Below are 13,795 nucleotides of genomic sequence, written 5' to 3'. Positions count from 1 at the left end.
GATTTGTCTCATGAATTCTGTTTCTTTAGCTATTTTTGAACTGTTTTTATTTTGGATAACTGTAATAACTCTAAATACTGCTCTTCATTGTACTTTGGACTATGGTCTAACTCTTTTCTACAGGTTCAAGATGTTGTTTTTGTTGGTCTTGCTTGTTATCCGCCCTTGATGACAAAAAGGGGAGTAGGATAATAGGATGATCAATGTGTTAGGATAAGTTTTTGGCTTTGCTGCATTAAAACTTGATTTCACATGCTGAATCCCTTTTGCTGCTGATATTAGCTTGATGATTGGGCTGATTATATGGTGTTGCTTATTTGTTGTGTATAGCTCTTCATTGTGCTCTCTTTAAGTGTAATGTAAAATAGGAACAAAGAGGAAAGCATAAATCCAGGGGGAGCTAATCTTGAATAGGAAAAGGGGAGCAACACAAGAGCAAATGACAAAAATCAAAGGGAGTTTCTAAACTTACTCAAATTCCTTTTCTTTTGATTATTGCTTAAACCATGTTTGTCATCAAGGGGGAGATTGTTGAGTTAAGAAATTAACCAAATTAATTAGTGATGACAAACATTATTTTTGGGCAAAATAAATAATTAGTGTTGATTAATTATAATTACTTATTACTAATTGCTTATTGTTGCAGGCCAAAATTCAATAGCCCAAATGGAATGAAAAGCAATCAGCAAAGTTGGTGGGATGGTCAAACAAATAAAGCCCAAAAGAAACAAAGCCAAAATCAAACGGGTTGCTTAATGGATGTCTGATCCAAGCCCGAGTTAATTTCATTTTCCTCCAAACTTGATCTTACATCAGAAGCAACGTTCTTCTCCTCTCTGACCATGTCAAATCACAAACTCAGAAAAGTGAGAAAGAGAAAGAGAAAGCTTCTTCCATAAGCTTATCACCAAAGAAGCAAGAGAGAGAAGGATTAAGCTTGAAACACAAAAGTCTAATCAGAAAATTCAAACCAAATCAAGCTTAGGTTAAAGGTAACCCATTTCCTCTTGCATGCATCAGATTTTCTTCTCTTCTTCCCAACTCTCTGCTCTATCCGAAATGGGATACAAATGAAAGATGGTTTCTGTTCTTCTCTGCTGTGTATTCACGGTCTTAAACATGACTTGGGGGACCAAGTTGGTTTTTAAGGGCTCAGATCAAGTTGACCATTGGAAGATTTCTATGGTTGCTGTTTTATGGTTTTCGGTCAAAATGAGGAAGTCAGAAGGAGAGTTTTTACTCTAAGGATTAAGGTGAAAAAGTGAATCTGTGGGTTGGTGAAGCTCAAGGCTCAAGGTGTTGACCTTGGAAGAAGAACCAAGCAACATGTAAGGAGATAAAAGAGGTTTGCTGTTCATTCAGAAACCAAGGAGAGAAAACCAGAGTTTGAGAGTTGTGTTCTGAAAAGAGGTTCCTCTACTTGGATAATGCTTTCTTTCAAAGAAGCATTCGGCCAATACTGAAGAACTCAAGCCGAGGTTTGCAAATCTGGTTTTGCACATAGCAAAGAGGCTGTTGTTGAAGTCAATCTCCTTCATGTTTTACTGATTGTAATGTACTTTTCTATGTTTATCTTTCTGTAATTTCTTGTGAGAAAAGGCATTGTGAGAAAGCTCAAGTAAAAGCCATGAGTAGGAAAAGGCTGAGTGAAACACTTGAGAGAAAAGCCTAGAGTTATTTTCAGATTTCTTTAGGTATGTATGTGTCTTGTATCTTGTACCTGTGAGGTATCCCTTTCTTAGTTGCGTTAGCACTAAGAGTGAATAGTTAGGTATTAGCATAGCCAATGTCAAGTTAGGTTAGAACTTGAGTGTGAAAGGATTGTGTCAATCCTGTGGAATTGGTGTATGTAATACTGTTAACTATAGTGAAAATTCTTCCACTGTTGTGGAGGAGACTGGACGTAGGTTGCTGATGAGCGGATAATTTATACGCTTTTTGGCATTGTTTTTAGTATGTTTTTAGTAGAATCTAGTTACTTTTAGGGATGTTTTCATTAGTTTTTATGTTAAATTCACATTTCTGGACTTTACTATGAGTTTGTGTGTTTTTCTATGATTTCAGGTATTTTCTGGCTGAAATTGAGGGACTTGAGCAGAAATCAGATTCAGAGGTTGAAAAAGGACTACTGATGTTGTTGGATTCTGACCTCCCTGCACTCAAAGTGGATTTTCTAGAGCTACAGAACTCGAAATGGCGCGCTTCCAATTGTGTTGGAAAGTAGACATCCAGGGCTTTCCAGAAATATATAATAGTCCATACTTTGGCCAAGAATAGATGACGTAAACTGGCGTTCAACGCCAGCTCTCTGCCCAAATCTGGCGTCCAGCGCCAGAAAAGGATCCAAAACCAGAGTTGAACGCCAGAAATGGATCAAAACCTGGCGTTCAACTCCACAAATGGCCTCTGCACGTGCAACACTCAAGCTCAGCCCAAACACACACCAAGTGGGCCCCGGAAGTGGATTTATGCATCAATTACTTACTCATGTAAACCCTAGTGACTAGTTTATTATAAATAGGACCTTTTACTATTGTATTAGGTATCTTTGGTCTCAGTTTTAATCTATTGTTCATCTGAGGAGACTATTGATCATGTTTTAGGGGGCTGGCCATCTCGGCCATGCCTGGACCTTTCACTTATGTATTTTCAACGGCAGAGTTTCTACATTCCATAGATTAAGGTGTGGAGCTCTGCTGTTCCTCAAAGATTAATGCAAAGTACTTCTGTTTTCTATTCAATTCATCTTATTTTGCTTCTAAGATATCCATTTGCACCCAAGAACGTGATGAAGGTGATGATTATGTGTGACGCTCATCACCATTCTCCCCTATGAACACGTGCCTGACAAACACTTCCGTTCTACATGAAATAAGCTTGAATGAGTATCTCTTAGATCTCCTAACCAGAATCTTCGTAGCGAAAGCTAGAATGATGGTGGCATTCAAGAGAATCCGGAAAGTCTAAACCTTGTCTGTGGTATTCCGAGTAGGATTCAGTGATTGAATGACTGTGACGAGCTTCAAACTCGCGAGTGCTGGGCGTTAGTGACAGACGCAAAAGGAGGGTGAATCCTATTCCAGCATGATCGAGAACCGACAGATGATTAGCCGTGCTGTGACAGAGCATGTGAGCATATTTTTCACTGAGAGGAGGGGATGTAGCCACTGACAACGGTGATGCCCTTGCATAAAGCCAGCCATGGAAAGGAGTAAGACTGATTGGGTGAAGATAGCAGGAAAGCAGAGGTTCAGAGGAACGAAAGCATCTCCATTCGCTTATCTGAAATTCCTACCAATGAATTACATAAGTATTTCTATCCCTCGTTTATTATTTATTTTCGAAAAATCTATAACCATTTGATATCCGCCTGACTGAGATTTGCAAGGTGACCATAGCTTGCTTCATACCAACAATCTCCGTGGGATTCGACCCTTACTCACGTAAGGTATTACTTGGACGACCCAGTGCACTTGCTGGTTAGTTGTATCGAAGTTGTGAACCATGGTGTTGGCACCATGTTCTTGGCGCCATTGCCAGGGAAAGAAAGAGCCATGAATTTTACATAATCAAAGTGTAATCACGATTGCGCGTACCAAGTTGCTCACGTTGCCAGGGATTGTTTGAGCCTGGACATCACAATTTCGTGCACCAGTTGCATAGCACAAGGCAACCGAACCAGGATACATGCTGGTGTAAGCTTTTTTCTTCTCTGCTGTGTTCTGTTTTTTGATATTCATGAGACAAAAATAAATTGTCTCATAAATTTCTGCTGCTGAGTTCAAACAGAATCAGAATTGAAAGATTGTTTAAAAGGGTCATAACAGCAACTTAAAAAGGAAGGCATAGATTCAACCCCCCTTCTCTAAGCCTACCACAACCTTCAAGTGTAACAGATCACAACCCCAAGCTTTGTCTGTCGATCCAGGATAAGCTTAGAAAATAAAATGAGTTATAACTTGGTTCTATGGGACAAACTGAAAATTATCATATGTCAATTGGTCCAATTATAAGAGCAACAATTAAGAGAATAAAAGAAGGTTTTGCAAACATGGCTAAATCATTTGTTCAGGAGATGTATCAAGAATTGACCAAGACAATAGTTAACAATTGTGGAAAGTCAAATACCTTACTATTTACAAATTGTATTGAAAATTCTCATTAGTCAAGTTGAATCAATTAGACATCACTTTATTAGTATTTATTTTAAGACTGTTAAGTCTAGTAAATAATAATAATATTTTGGTATGACAGACATAATTTTAGTTGGGTTAATAGTCCAAAAGCATTTTGATGAATTATCTAGTATTGCAAGTCCAAGTCACTCTTCATTGGTGAAGCCCAAACAAAAAGAGAAATCAGCCCATTGTGTTGCTATTTGGACAAAATCATCAAGGCTATTGACTAGTGGATCAAACCTATCTCCAACCATAACCCAATTGATTAGCATCATTGAAAACAAAAGGTAATAAGCTTCTACTGATGCACAATTCGGGTAAAACAATGAAAGAAGAAAAGAGGTGCTTCACTTTTTCATTAAGCATCAAAGCGAAAGAAAAGAAAGCAAATTTTGGAAGCTATGTCAAATCAATGGGAGCCGAAAGTAATTTGCTCAAGTTAAGATAAATCAGAAGAAAAAGGTATGATGTTTCTATTAACATGTAAGTCAATTTCTTGGTGAATCCTACTTTTCTCTGCACATGCATTTTTGGGTAACAAAACAAAAATAGAGTCTACTTTCTTCTACTGTAAATCAATGGCTAATAATAAAATTTGGGGTTAAAGCACAAGATTAAGGATTTGGATTTGACAAACTCATTAAGGAAGTAAGTTGCTGCTGCTCATCTCTCCTCTACTGTGCTTAACTTTGATATCTAATCCCTAATTTTCTGGTCTGATTGAAGAAAAAGAAAGGGAGACTTCAGCTGGTTCAATATTCAAGGAGTTGACTTTGAAAAACAAGCCCTAACTATAGAAACAAAACTCAATACAAAAAGGAGAAATCAACTTCAATTTGAAAAGGAGAGTGAACCAAATATTTGAGTTTTATTGAGAGTTTCTCTACTATTTTAGTTCAACGTTTTGGACAGTGTTTCTACATCAAAAAAATATTCCGCCAAGATAAAGAGCTTCACATGAGAGAGTTACATCTAGTTCATCCTATAGCTTCAGATCTGTTAACCTCATCTCCTTCATGGTTTATTATTGAATATTCAGTTTATATGTTTATCATTCTTTGTTTCTATTCTGAGGTAAAAGGCATATATGTGAGGTATTAAAAAAAGTCAAAGAGAAAAAAAAGGCAAAGAGAGGTATTTGAAGAGAAAAGCCAAGATCTATTTCATTTTTCTTTTGATTGTATTTCTATTTTGTATCTTGTATTTGAGATAAATTCCTTGCTAAGTTGGGTGAGTACCTAGTGTTTTGTGAGTCTTTCAAACTTAGGTAGAAGTTTGGTTTGTCCCTAATAGGATTAGGTTGAATCTTTGGGAATTGGTGTTTGTAACATTTGAAAAGATAGTGAAAATTCCACCACAAACTGGATGTAGGCTACATAGCACAATGTAACTAAACTAAGATACATGGCTGTGTCATCTTCTTCTTCTCTCCTACTCTGTTTCTGTTATTGAACTTTATAAGACAAAATAAAATTGTCTCCTATATAATCAATCTCGCAGACTAAACAGAAGCAATATTTATATTTCTGATTTGAAGATTAATTAATCAAGATTAAAAGAAGGTCCTAAATTCAATCTCCATTTCTTTAGGTCATTAAGAACCTTCAGACTTATTTTATATTTATTTTATTTTATTTATTTTGGGCCTAATTATGATTTAGCCCATTTTTATTTTAGTGAACTTATGAGTTAGGATTTTAAATTTAATAGGTATAAAAATCTCTAAAAATCTTGTAGCAATTTTTTTTTTAAAATTTTGATGAATGAAAATTTTTGTTTGAGTTTCTTTGAGAAATTTGTGTACAAACAGAAGAGATAGAACAATTTTTTAATTGTTGCATCAAGAAATTAAATTGAGGTAAAAGAGTTTTTTTTTAATTTGTGGATAAAGCTGCAATTTGGTAAGAATTTAATTTGATGGATAGAAAAAGTGGAGGGACATATCTCTGCTTTGGTCACTGCACATGAGCATTACATATTTTTTGTTGAGGAGTGCTAGGGGGCCAGGAGAATTTGTAATGTTTAGCCATCAATTAGCCATCATCAATATTTTCAATGGTGTAAGATGACATCTAATAGTGTAGGATTAATCATTTTCTTTTTTATGATTAAATACTGGCCAAATTTCAATAAAAGTGCTGACCCCCTAGACTTTCTCTTTTTGGTTGGCTCTAAATATCATAAAGTACATTTATGTGTATTCTTGCATGTCCTTTGAAGCCAAAACTATCAAACCAAATCCTCCTTTTGCTTTTTGGCTACATAGAATTTAGGAGTCCAGTTTCCAACTAGGGTTCAGTTCTTGAGCGTTTCAAGTTTGCTTACTTGAAATGAAATTTCAACATCTGCTTGCAATGAAAATTAATTAAAAGAGTATATATATATATATATATATGTGTGTGTGTGTGTGAGACAAGTCAAAAGCTTACAGAAGTAGACCTTACAGAAGTAGTTCGAATAAAACGAAGAGGAACCGATTAGTGGAAAGAAGTTACATATGCGAATTGGAAAAAAAAACTCAAAACAGCTCAGGCCAAATGGATTGAAAGAGTTGTGTTTAAAACAAGTCGCAAAAGTAACTTTAATAAATACGTCCTTCGAGGTATAAATACGATTTAACAACTCGACTCATACGAGTAACAAATAAATTGTATAAAATTCCAAGCCTACGAGCTCATCTCTATAAGTTCCAAAAATAAAGGACTTAGTCGTATAAAATGGAACAACTTCACAAGTTGTCCAAAGAAAACTTGTTCCATCATTCACAACAACATGAGGACAACTTAGTTTAAACAAGTTGTGTCAGCCAATCATATTTTCAACAAACTTGTGTAAGCATAAGTCGTGTCAACCTGAAACCAAAACTTAAAAGTGATTTGTATCAAAACAAATCATTAAAGCAAAGAATTAAAAAGTGATTTGTATCAAAATGAATCACTAAAATAAAATAAAAACAATCTTCTAATCAAAACAACTCGGGTAAAACGAGTTGTATCATACACAAAGATAATGACCTTGTAAAATCTAGAAAGGAAAGGGAATAAGCATATAATCCCTTCACCTAAGGCGCCAATTTATGCTCGACAAGACGCAAATATCACGAGCCGGCCTTTTTAATAGTCGCTTGGATAAATCGACAATGTTCAAATTGGTGTCGAATGGTTATAATACGGCTTGATGATTTAAAATAACTCAAACTCATGAGTTGAACGAAATCGAGTAAAAAATAACCATATGATCTAAGTGATTTGTATTAAAAACAAGTCATATAAAATTCTATCACTCTAAAAACAACTCGAATCGAACGAGTTGAACAAATCATTGAAAGGCTTCATTCGATAATCCTTTCTGCTTGATTGCTTGAGTCTGACTTCATAAAACTCGACCTCGAGAAGGGGCACAATTGATAAAGCAACGAAATCCGATAGCTATAAAGATGATCTGATACTTTAAAAGGACTCAAAGTAAACAAGTTGTACTTAAAACAAGTTGTGAAGTCCTAAAACCAGCTCGGATTTAAACGAGTTGTATGAAATCAGATCAAGAAATAGTCACATTTTAATTAAACGATTTGAAATGAAACAAATCATAAAACCTTAAAACTACTCGTATCGAACAAGCTAGATGAGGTTATACTCAGAAATAATTACGAGTTTTGAAATAAACGATTTGTATCAAAACAAGTCGTACGAAATCAGAACTATAAGTTCCAAAAATGATTTGTATTAAAACAAGTCATTAAGCTGCAAAACAACTCGAACTAAGCGTGTTGCATAAAATCCGATCAAGAAATAATCATGTCTCAAAATAAGTGATTTGTACCAAAAACAAAGTCGTGCAACAAATCTACAATCTTCAAAACAACTCGGTATAGAACGAGTTGTACAAATTAGTTCTAGAAAAAAGATTTGGCCAAAAACAAGTCGTATAAAGAGAGTAAACATAAAAACAACTTATAATATCAGATTACAAAACGACAAAGTAACAACTACATTACAACAAAATGATAGCGCACAAATGATTACGAAGTAACGTTATGAAAATGTTACATCATTCAAATCATGCTAAGTCAACCGACTTCCACAGCTCAACATTTCGACTTGGTCATCTAATTGTTCAAGCTCGACTTTTTAAAGCTCGACCTCGAGCAAGGAACACTATTCATGCACTGGCCCACAATTTAGTCAGGCCCAAAATGAATAAAGCCCAACCTACAGACATCGTTCTGATCTATCCCTACCTGACCTCACAGAGGTCGAAGACAGCGACATGAGTTCGGTCACACTTATCTAAATAAGTAACTAACTTCTAAGATATCTCCTACTAATCTAGAAGGGAGATCTCAACAACTCCCCTAACAAATGGGAATGGTTATCCACCATCAAAGGTAGGACTATTTTAAAAGGTGGTTATCTATTCTACTATAAATACACTGACATTCTCAGGTATATTCAAGTCCCAATCTACTAAAAACCTGCTTGTTAACTTAAGTATCGAAGTCTCTTGCAGGTACCACCCCCACCTCCTCTAGATGAACTCGAACGGCGGCACCTCGGCACTAATACAAGTTGGACGCTGCTTCAAAAGGAATCTGGATCTCACGAATAGGCCCAAAAACAACTCAGTTTCAAGTAACCACCGGAACAGTTACCATTAAAAGTGTTATATATTATATTTTTTTAATATATTATGTAATTATATATTCTATTTTTTATTAATATATAATTTAAAATATTTAATTAAATATTATTTTTATAATTATTTAATTTTTATTTTTATTTTATATTTATTCTTTAATTAATTTTTTTTATTTTTAAATTTAAAAATTTAACTCTAGGATCAATTAATTTTAATTTTAATTTTAATTAATGAAACGCATAAAATTCTGTTAACTATACATATCCTAAGGGTACTAATACTTTGTGATTTTATATCCTACCTCAGTCTGTAGTCTATGACTAACGAGTTATAACTCAAATAGCATAGTCTCTCCATATTTACTAGGGGTGCACAGACCCGGCCCGGCCCGAAGGCCCGGCCCGGTCCCGAACACTTTAGGGGCTAATTTGGTGTGATTTCATCGGATTTAGGGCCAGGTAAGGGTCTCAAAAATAGACCCGATCATTATTTCGGGTCGGGTCCGGGCCATAGCTTGGGTCACCCGAAGTCGGCCCGGTGGTCCGGTCATCATACACAATTAATATTTTGTGTTATTAGTGATGGATCATGACTATTCTTATGTGGAATTTAAGTATTGTAAACCTTAATATTTTGTGTTATTAGTCATTATAAGACTATAAGTTAATGTTTTATGTTTAGAATGCATAAGACTTTAGACTAATGCATAATATTGTGTTATTTGTATTGATTTAAATATTTGGTATTATTAGACAATATTAGTATTGATTGTGGTTTTGCTTTAGTATTGATTGTGGTTATGCTTTAATTTTAAAGAAGGGTTGGTTCTTGTTATATTTTTCTAAGTGAATTTTACCATGTTAAATAATGGTTGGAGTCTTGAAAATTTGGATATTTTTACATGCTAGCTTACAAGAAGGTATCAACTTAATGTAATGTTAACGGCCCGGTTTTCACCCGGTATAATTGTGGCCCGAAAGTGTATTGGTTTCATCGGGTCTAGGGTCGGGTTCGGGTCTAATAAATAGACCCGGTGTATATTTCAGGTCGGGTCTGGGTCACATCAAACCCGGCTTCACCCGGCCCATGTGCACCCCTAATATTTACTTAAGAGGTCGCAGGTTTGAGTCTCCCTAAGAAAAAAAAATAATCCACTTTGTGTCTTATTGTCTTTTCTAATTCAAAAATAAATAAATAATTGTAAAATAACTTCGAGTAAGATTCGTTTGCTCCATATGCAATCATCTTTACATGGCATACAGCAGAGAATGACAGTCGTTGAGTGTAAGACTGACTTAACAGATGCATTTTATTTTGTATCCCAGATGAGCATGAGGAGAATGATTTAGTTAAGAAGATTTTTTATTTGAGGCTGAAGAATACTTCGGTAATACGGTTCTCCCTAATTCAGCGGGACGCCAATCGAATTGCAGATGCAATGGGATTGCCCCTGTTTTCTTTGTGTCTTTTCTCTTTGTTCTTTTTTCTTGCTTTTAGTTCCACGACATAAAAAAAATCACGCAATAAACACCAAAGAACAATCTCATCCACACAAAAAACACCAATTAACTCTAAAAATGTACTCTCAACCAAACAAACAAATTTTGGAAGAAAAAAAAGGCTAAAAGTAGTTCAGTTTCCGAAAGATTTGAGCAAAAATTCGAAAGCCTCTGGAACCTTGTTATATCTGTCCAATTCCATTTCCCATTCCTTCAATATAGAGCCCAGTTTTTTTAAGGCCAAAGGAACACCCTTTGCAATACTTAGTGCTTGAGGAACAAGATTTGCAAAGTTTTGTGCCGGTTCGCTATCATCGAAGGCATACCAACAAGAGAGTTTGTGAGAGTCATCATCACTTAGCTCTGTCATTTGATATCTCTTAATTTTAACACGATGTCTATTCAACAAAGTTGCATCCCTTGTTGTTATAATAATTTTACTGCCAGGACCAAACCAATCACACCCCCCAGCCAGCGATTTCAACTGTTCTATCTTATCAACACCATCCAACACTAAAAGAACCTTTTTAACGCTAAGTTTGCGTTTGATTTCTCTGCCTCCACCATCTGTATCGCCCCTCCTGCTCTCTCGCTTCTCGCCCATCTCAGATAACAACGTCGACTGGAGATCTTCCACTTTTGGCTTATCTCTGATGTTGGATATAAAACTTGCAGCAATATATTGGTTGTTAATAATGTTATTATAAATATATGCAGCAAATGTGGTTTTGCCTATGCCAGGAGCTCCACAAATTGCTAGCATTTGAACCGCATCATTGTTGCCTATATCTAGATGCGATTTTTTTTTTTTTTTGAATCAAAGGAAGCTCAACACAGTAACGTGGAGCAGACGAACCAAACAACAAGTACTACATAATTACATAAAATTCCTGGAATTTTCGGCGTTGCCCTCAACAACCAAACGGATCACTATTAGTCCATTCTTTGTAGATCAGAATTGTCTTCCTTATTACGAACTCAACACCTGTTTCCTTATTATTGAAAATCCTAGCATTGCGTTCCATCCAAATGTTCCAAATCACTGCAAAGAACCCCGTCAGCCACTTCTTCTGATCTTGTTTTCGCTTAGGCCTACCGGTCCACCTCTCAAACAGTTCCCTTATAGTTCTAGGAATAGTCCAAACTTCACCAAAAGACATCAACCAACTGCACCACACCTGCCATGTTAGGTCATATAGAAGAAATAAATGCTGCACCGACTCTATCTCCTTCTTACATAGTACACAGATATTATCAATGGGCCTAATAATGCCTAGCCTGCTCAACCTCTCCTTGGCATTAACTCTACCAACAAGCACAAACCACCCAAACAGCTCTATTCTCGGAGGTACCACTCCTCGCCAGACTGAACTTGTGAAACTATAGCTCGTTATCTTATCCGACAGAATCTCCGATTGTAGGACCTGCACTACAGAATTGGTAGAAAATATCCCTTTACTATCAAACTTTCACGCCATATTATCCTCTTTACTATCTGATAGCTTCACCAGCCTTAGCCTCTCATGAAGTTGATGGACAAGTTCCAGCTCCCATTGGAACAACTCTCTTCTCCATTGAAAATTCCATATCCACTCGAGCCCATCCCAGAATCCACAATCCCCTATCTTGTATCCTTGTTGATTCGAGATAGAGAAGAGTTTTAGAAAAATCACTTTTAGGGGCCCACCTTGCAGCCAGTTATCTTCCCAAAACAGGGTGTGCCTCCTATTTCCTACCTCCATTGCCAGGCCTAAGGATTTTGTCTCTTATCCGCTGCTCCTTTATATTTAGTTGGCAAATATCTTTCCAGGACCCTCCTTTAACCGGTATCTAGATGCGATTTCACCTCCTCAAAACGAGAATCTAATCCAACTACGTCTTTGATTTGTAAACGCAAAGGAGGAAATCTAGCAGAGACGCCTTTAGCAATCATACTGATAAGCTCAGTTTCATACCTGCAATTTTATAAAAATATATGAAAAATAATTACAAGTCCTAAATTATCCTCTAAATTTTTAAATTAAAAAAATTATTTTTTATTTTTTATATTCAAGTTAGAAGTGAGACTCAAACTCACAACCTTTAGATGAGTATAGAAAGACTCTCATTTAAACTGTAGTTCGTTAACACTAACATTTTTTATTTACAAAAATTTATTTGATCCATTTAATTAACCAAAACAAACATTATTAATAGGATAATAAATTAACCAAAATTTAACGAATAATACTACGAAAATAATAACCTAGAATCACTTTATTTAATTTAAGATTTATAATTCATAATTATTACATCTAATATTACTTATTTTATCAGTAATTAATAATTAATATACCTAAGAAAATTTTAGACTAATTTTGATAGTCTTCCATACATTTTTGATAAATTAACAAGAAGCAAAGCCATTGGTAGTTGACCAGTTGGTTTCAGGTGAAAGGTAGGAGCAAATTAAACTTACTTTTTGTCGCAATTTAATGCAATGAGTTCGCATACTCTAAACAAAGCAGACCGCCATGTTTTGATCTTCTCCGATTCTTCTCCCAATCCCAATCTCTCTTTATGTTGAGTGATGGCTTTGCCATATGCCCTATCTTCCTTCTGCCAACGTACATCTGCAGCTATCACGCCGTCATAGAAAAGTCCCACAACCTGCATCGTTTTTTTGTCATAACACTCCATGATCTTGGCAACTTCATCGAGGCACCTTGTGGAAAATGGAAAGTCTTTACACAGCACAACCACTGATATTCTGGATCTTACGATTTTCTCGAGAAGATCCGGCTTGGTTTCTTCCTCTTCGGTCGTCGATTCTTCCTCGTCGTCGTCTTTGAAGATTTTGATATCTACGCCGTCCAAAGCTTTATAGAGATGATCAATGAACGCGCGGTGGACTCCGCGTCGAAAGCTCAGAAAAACATCATACGTGTAGTCAAAGGATGCTACGCCATGATTTGCCATTACTATACACAACAACAACAACCGTAATATTAATGATTTAGTATGTGTTTGAATTGATGTTTGTTAAACTGAAATTGGAATGAATTTGATTTTGTAGAATTGATTTTGAGTAGAAATGAGTTATTACACCATGATTTTGGTTCAGAAAATTTTCACATGTAATGATGTAAGAGAGATTTTCGTAAACTGATGAAGTCGCAGTCTAAGAAGAAGGGGAAAAGGTGTTCCTCCGATCCATCAAAGTTTTCAAGGACTTTCGTTTATGAAAAAGTACAGGAACATAATAAAAATATTAAATAAGGTGCATAATAAATATATCGGATGTTCAATAAGTATACAGATAATTATGTTGATTATTTTTAATTGAATGATTATTTTTTTTTATTCGATTTATTCATATACAGTTAACCATGGTTGGAGCTTGGATGTTTAATTTACGAGGGGTATAGATGGTTGAGTTAAGCCTCAATGTAGTCCTTGAAGTTGCACTCGAGCCTCATAGTAGTCCTGAACTTAAAAGTT

At 35.6% G+C, this 13,795-nt stretch overlaps 1 protein-coding gene across 1 annotated transcript; it reads right to left on the bottom strand.

Moving 5' to 3' along the window:
* Positions 1 to 10,448: 10,448 nt before the first annotated feature.
* On the bottom strand, positions 10,449 to 13,273 carry LOC110265133 (TMV resistance protein N-like). The gene is made up of 3 exons (XM_088494313.1): positions 12,774 to 13,273; positions 12,140 to 12,270; positions 10,449 to 11,098 (listed from the first exon to the last, which is right to left on the bottom strand). Exons 1-3 carry the CDS (start codon positions 13,271 to 13,273, stop codon positions 10,449 to 10,451), a joined length of 1,281 nt encoding a protein of 426 aa, XP_088350439.1.
* Positions 13,274 to 13,795: the final 522 nt, after the last annotated feature.

Source organism: Arachis ipaensis, chromosome B7 (assembly GCF_059453495.1).
Source record: "Arachis ipaensis isolate K30076 ecotype BB chromosome B7, ASM5945349v1, whole genome shotgun sequence".
NCBI lineage: Eukaryota > Viridiplantae > Streptophyta > Magnoliopsida > Fabales > Fabaceae > Arachis > Arachis ipaensis.
This window is presented reverse-complemented; position numbering and strand designations above follow the sequence as displayed.

Bases quoted from the DNA above. Each gene is read 5' to 3' on its own strand.
- LOC110265133 (XM_088494313.1), bottom strand. From the start codon at position 13,273: ATGGCAAATCATGGCGTAGCATCCTTTGACTACACGTATGATGTTTTT. The intron at 12,271-12,773 runs GTAAGTTTAATT...ATAAAATTGCAG, and splicing joins GCATTAAATTGCGACAAAAA to GTATGAAACTGAGCTTATCA. The intron at 11,099-12,139 runs GTTAAAGGAGGG...ATCTAGATATAG, and splicing joins GAAATCGCATCTAGATACCG to GCAACAATGATGCGGTTCAA.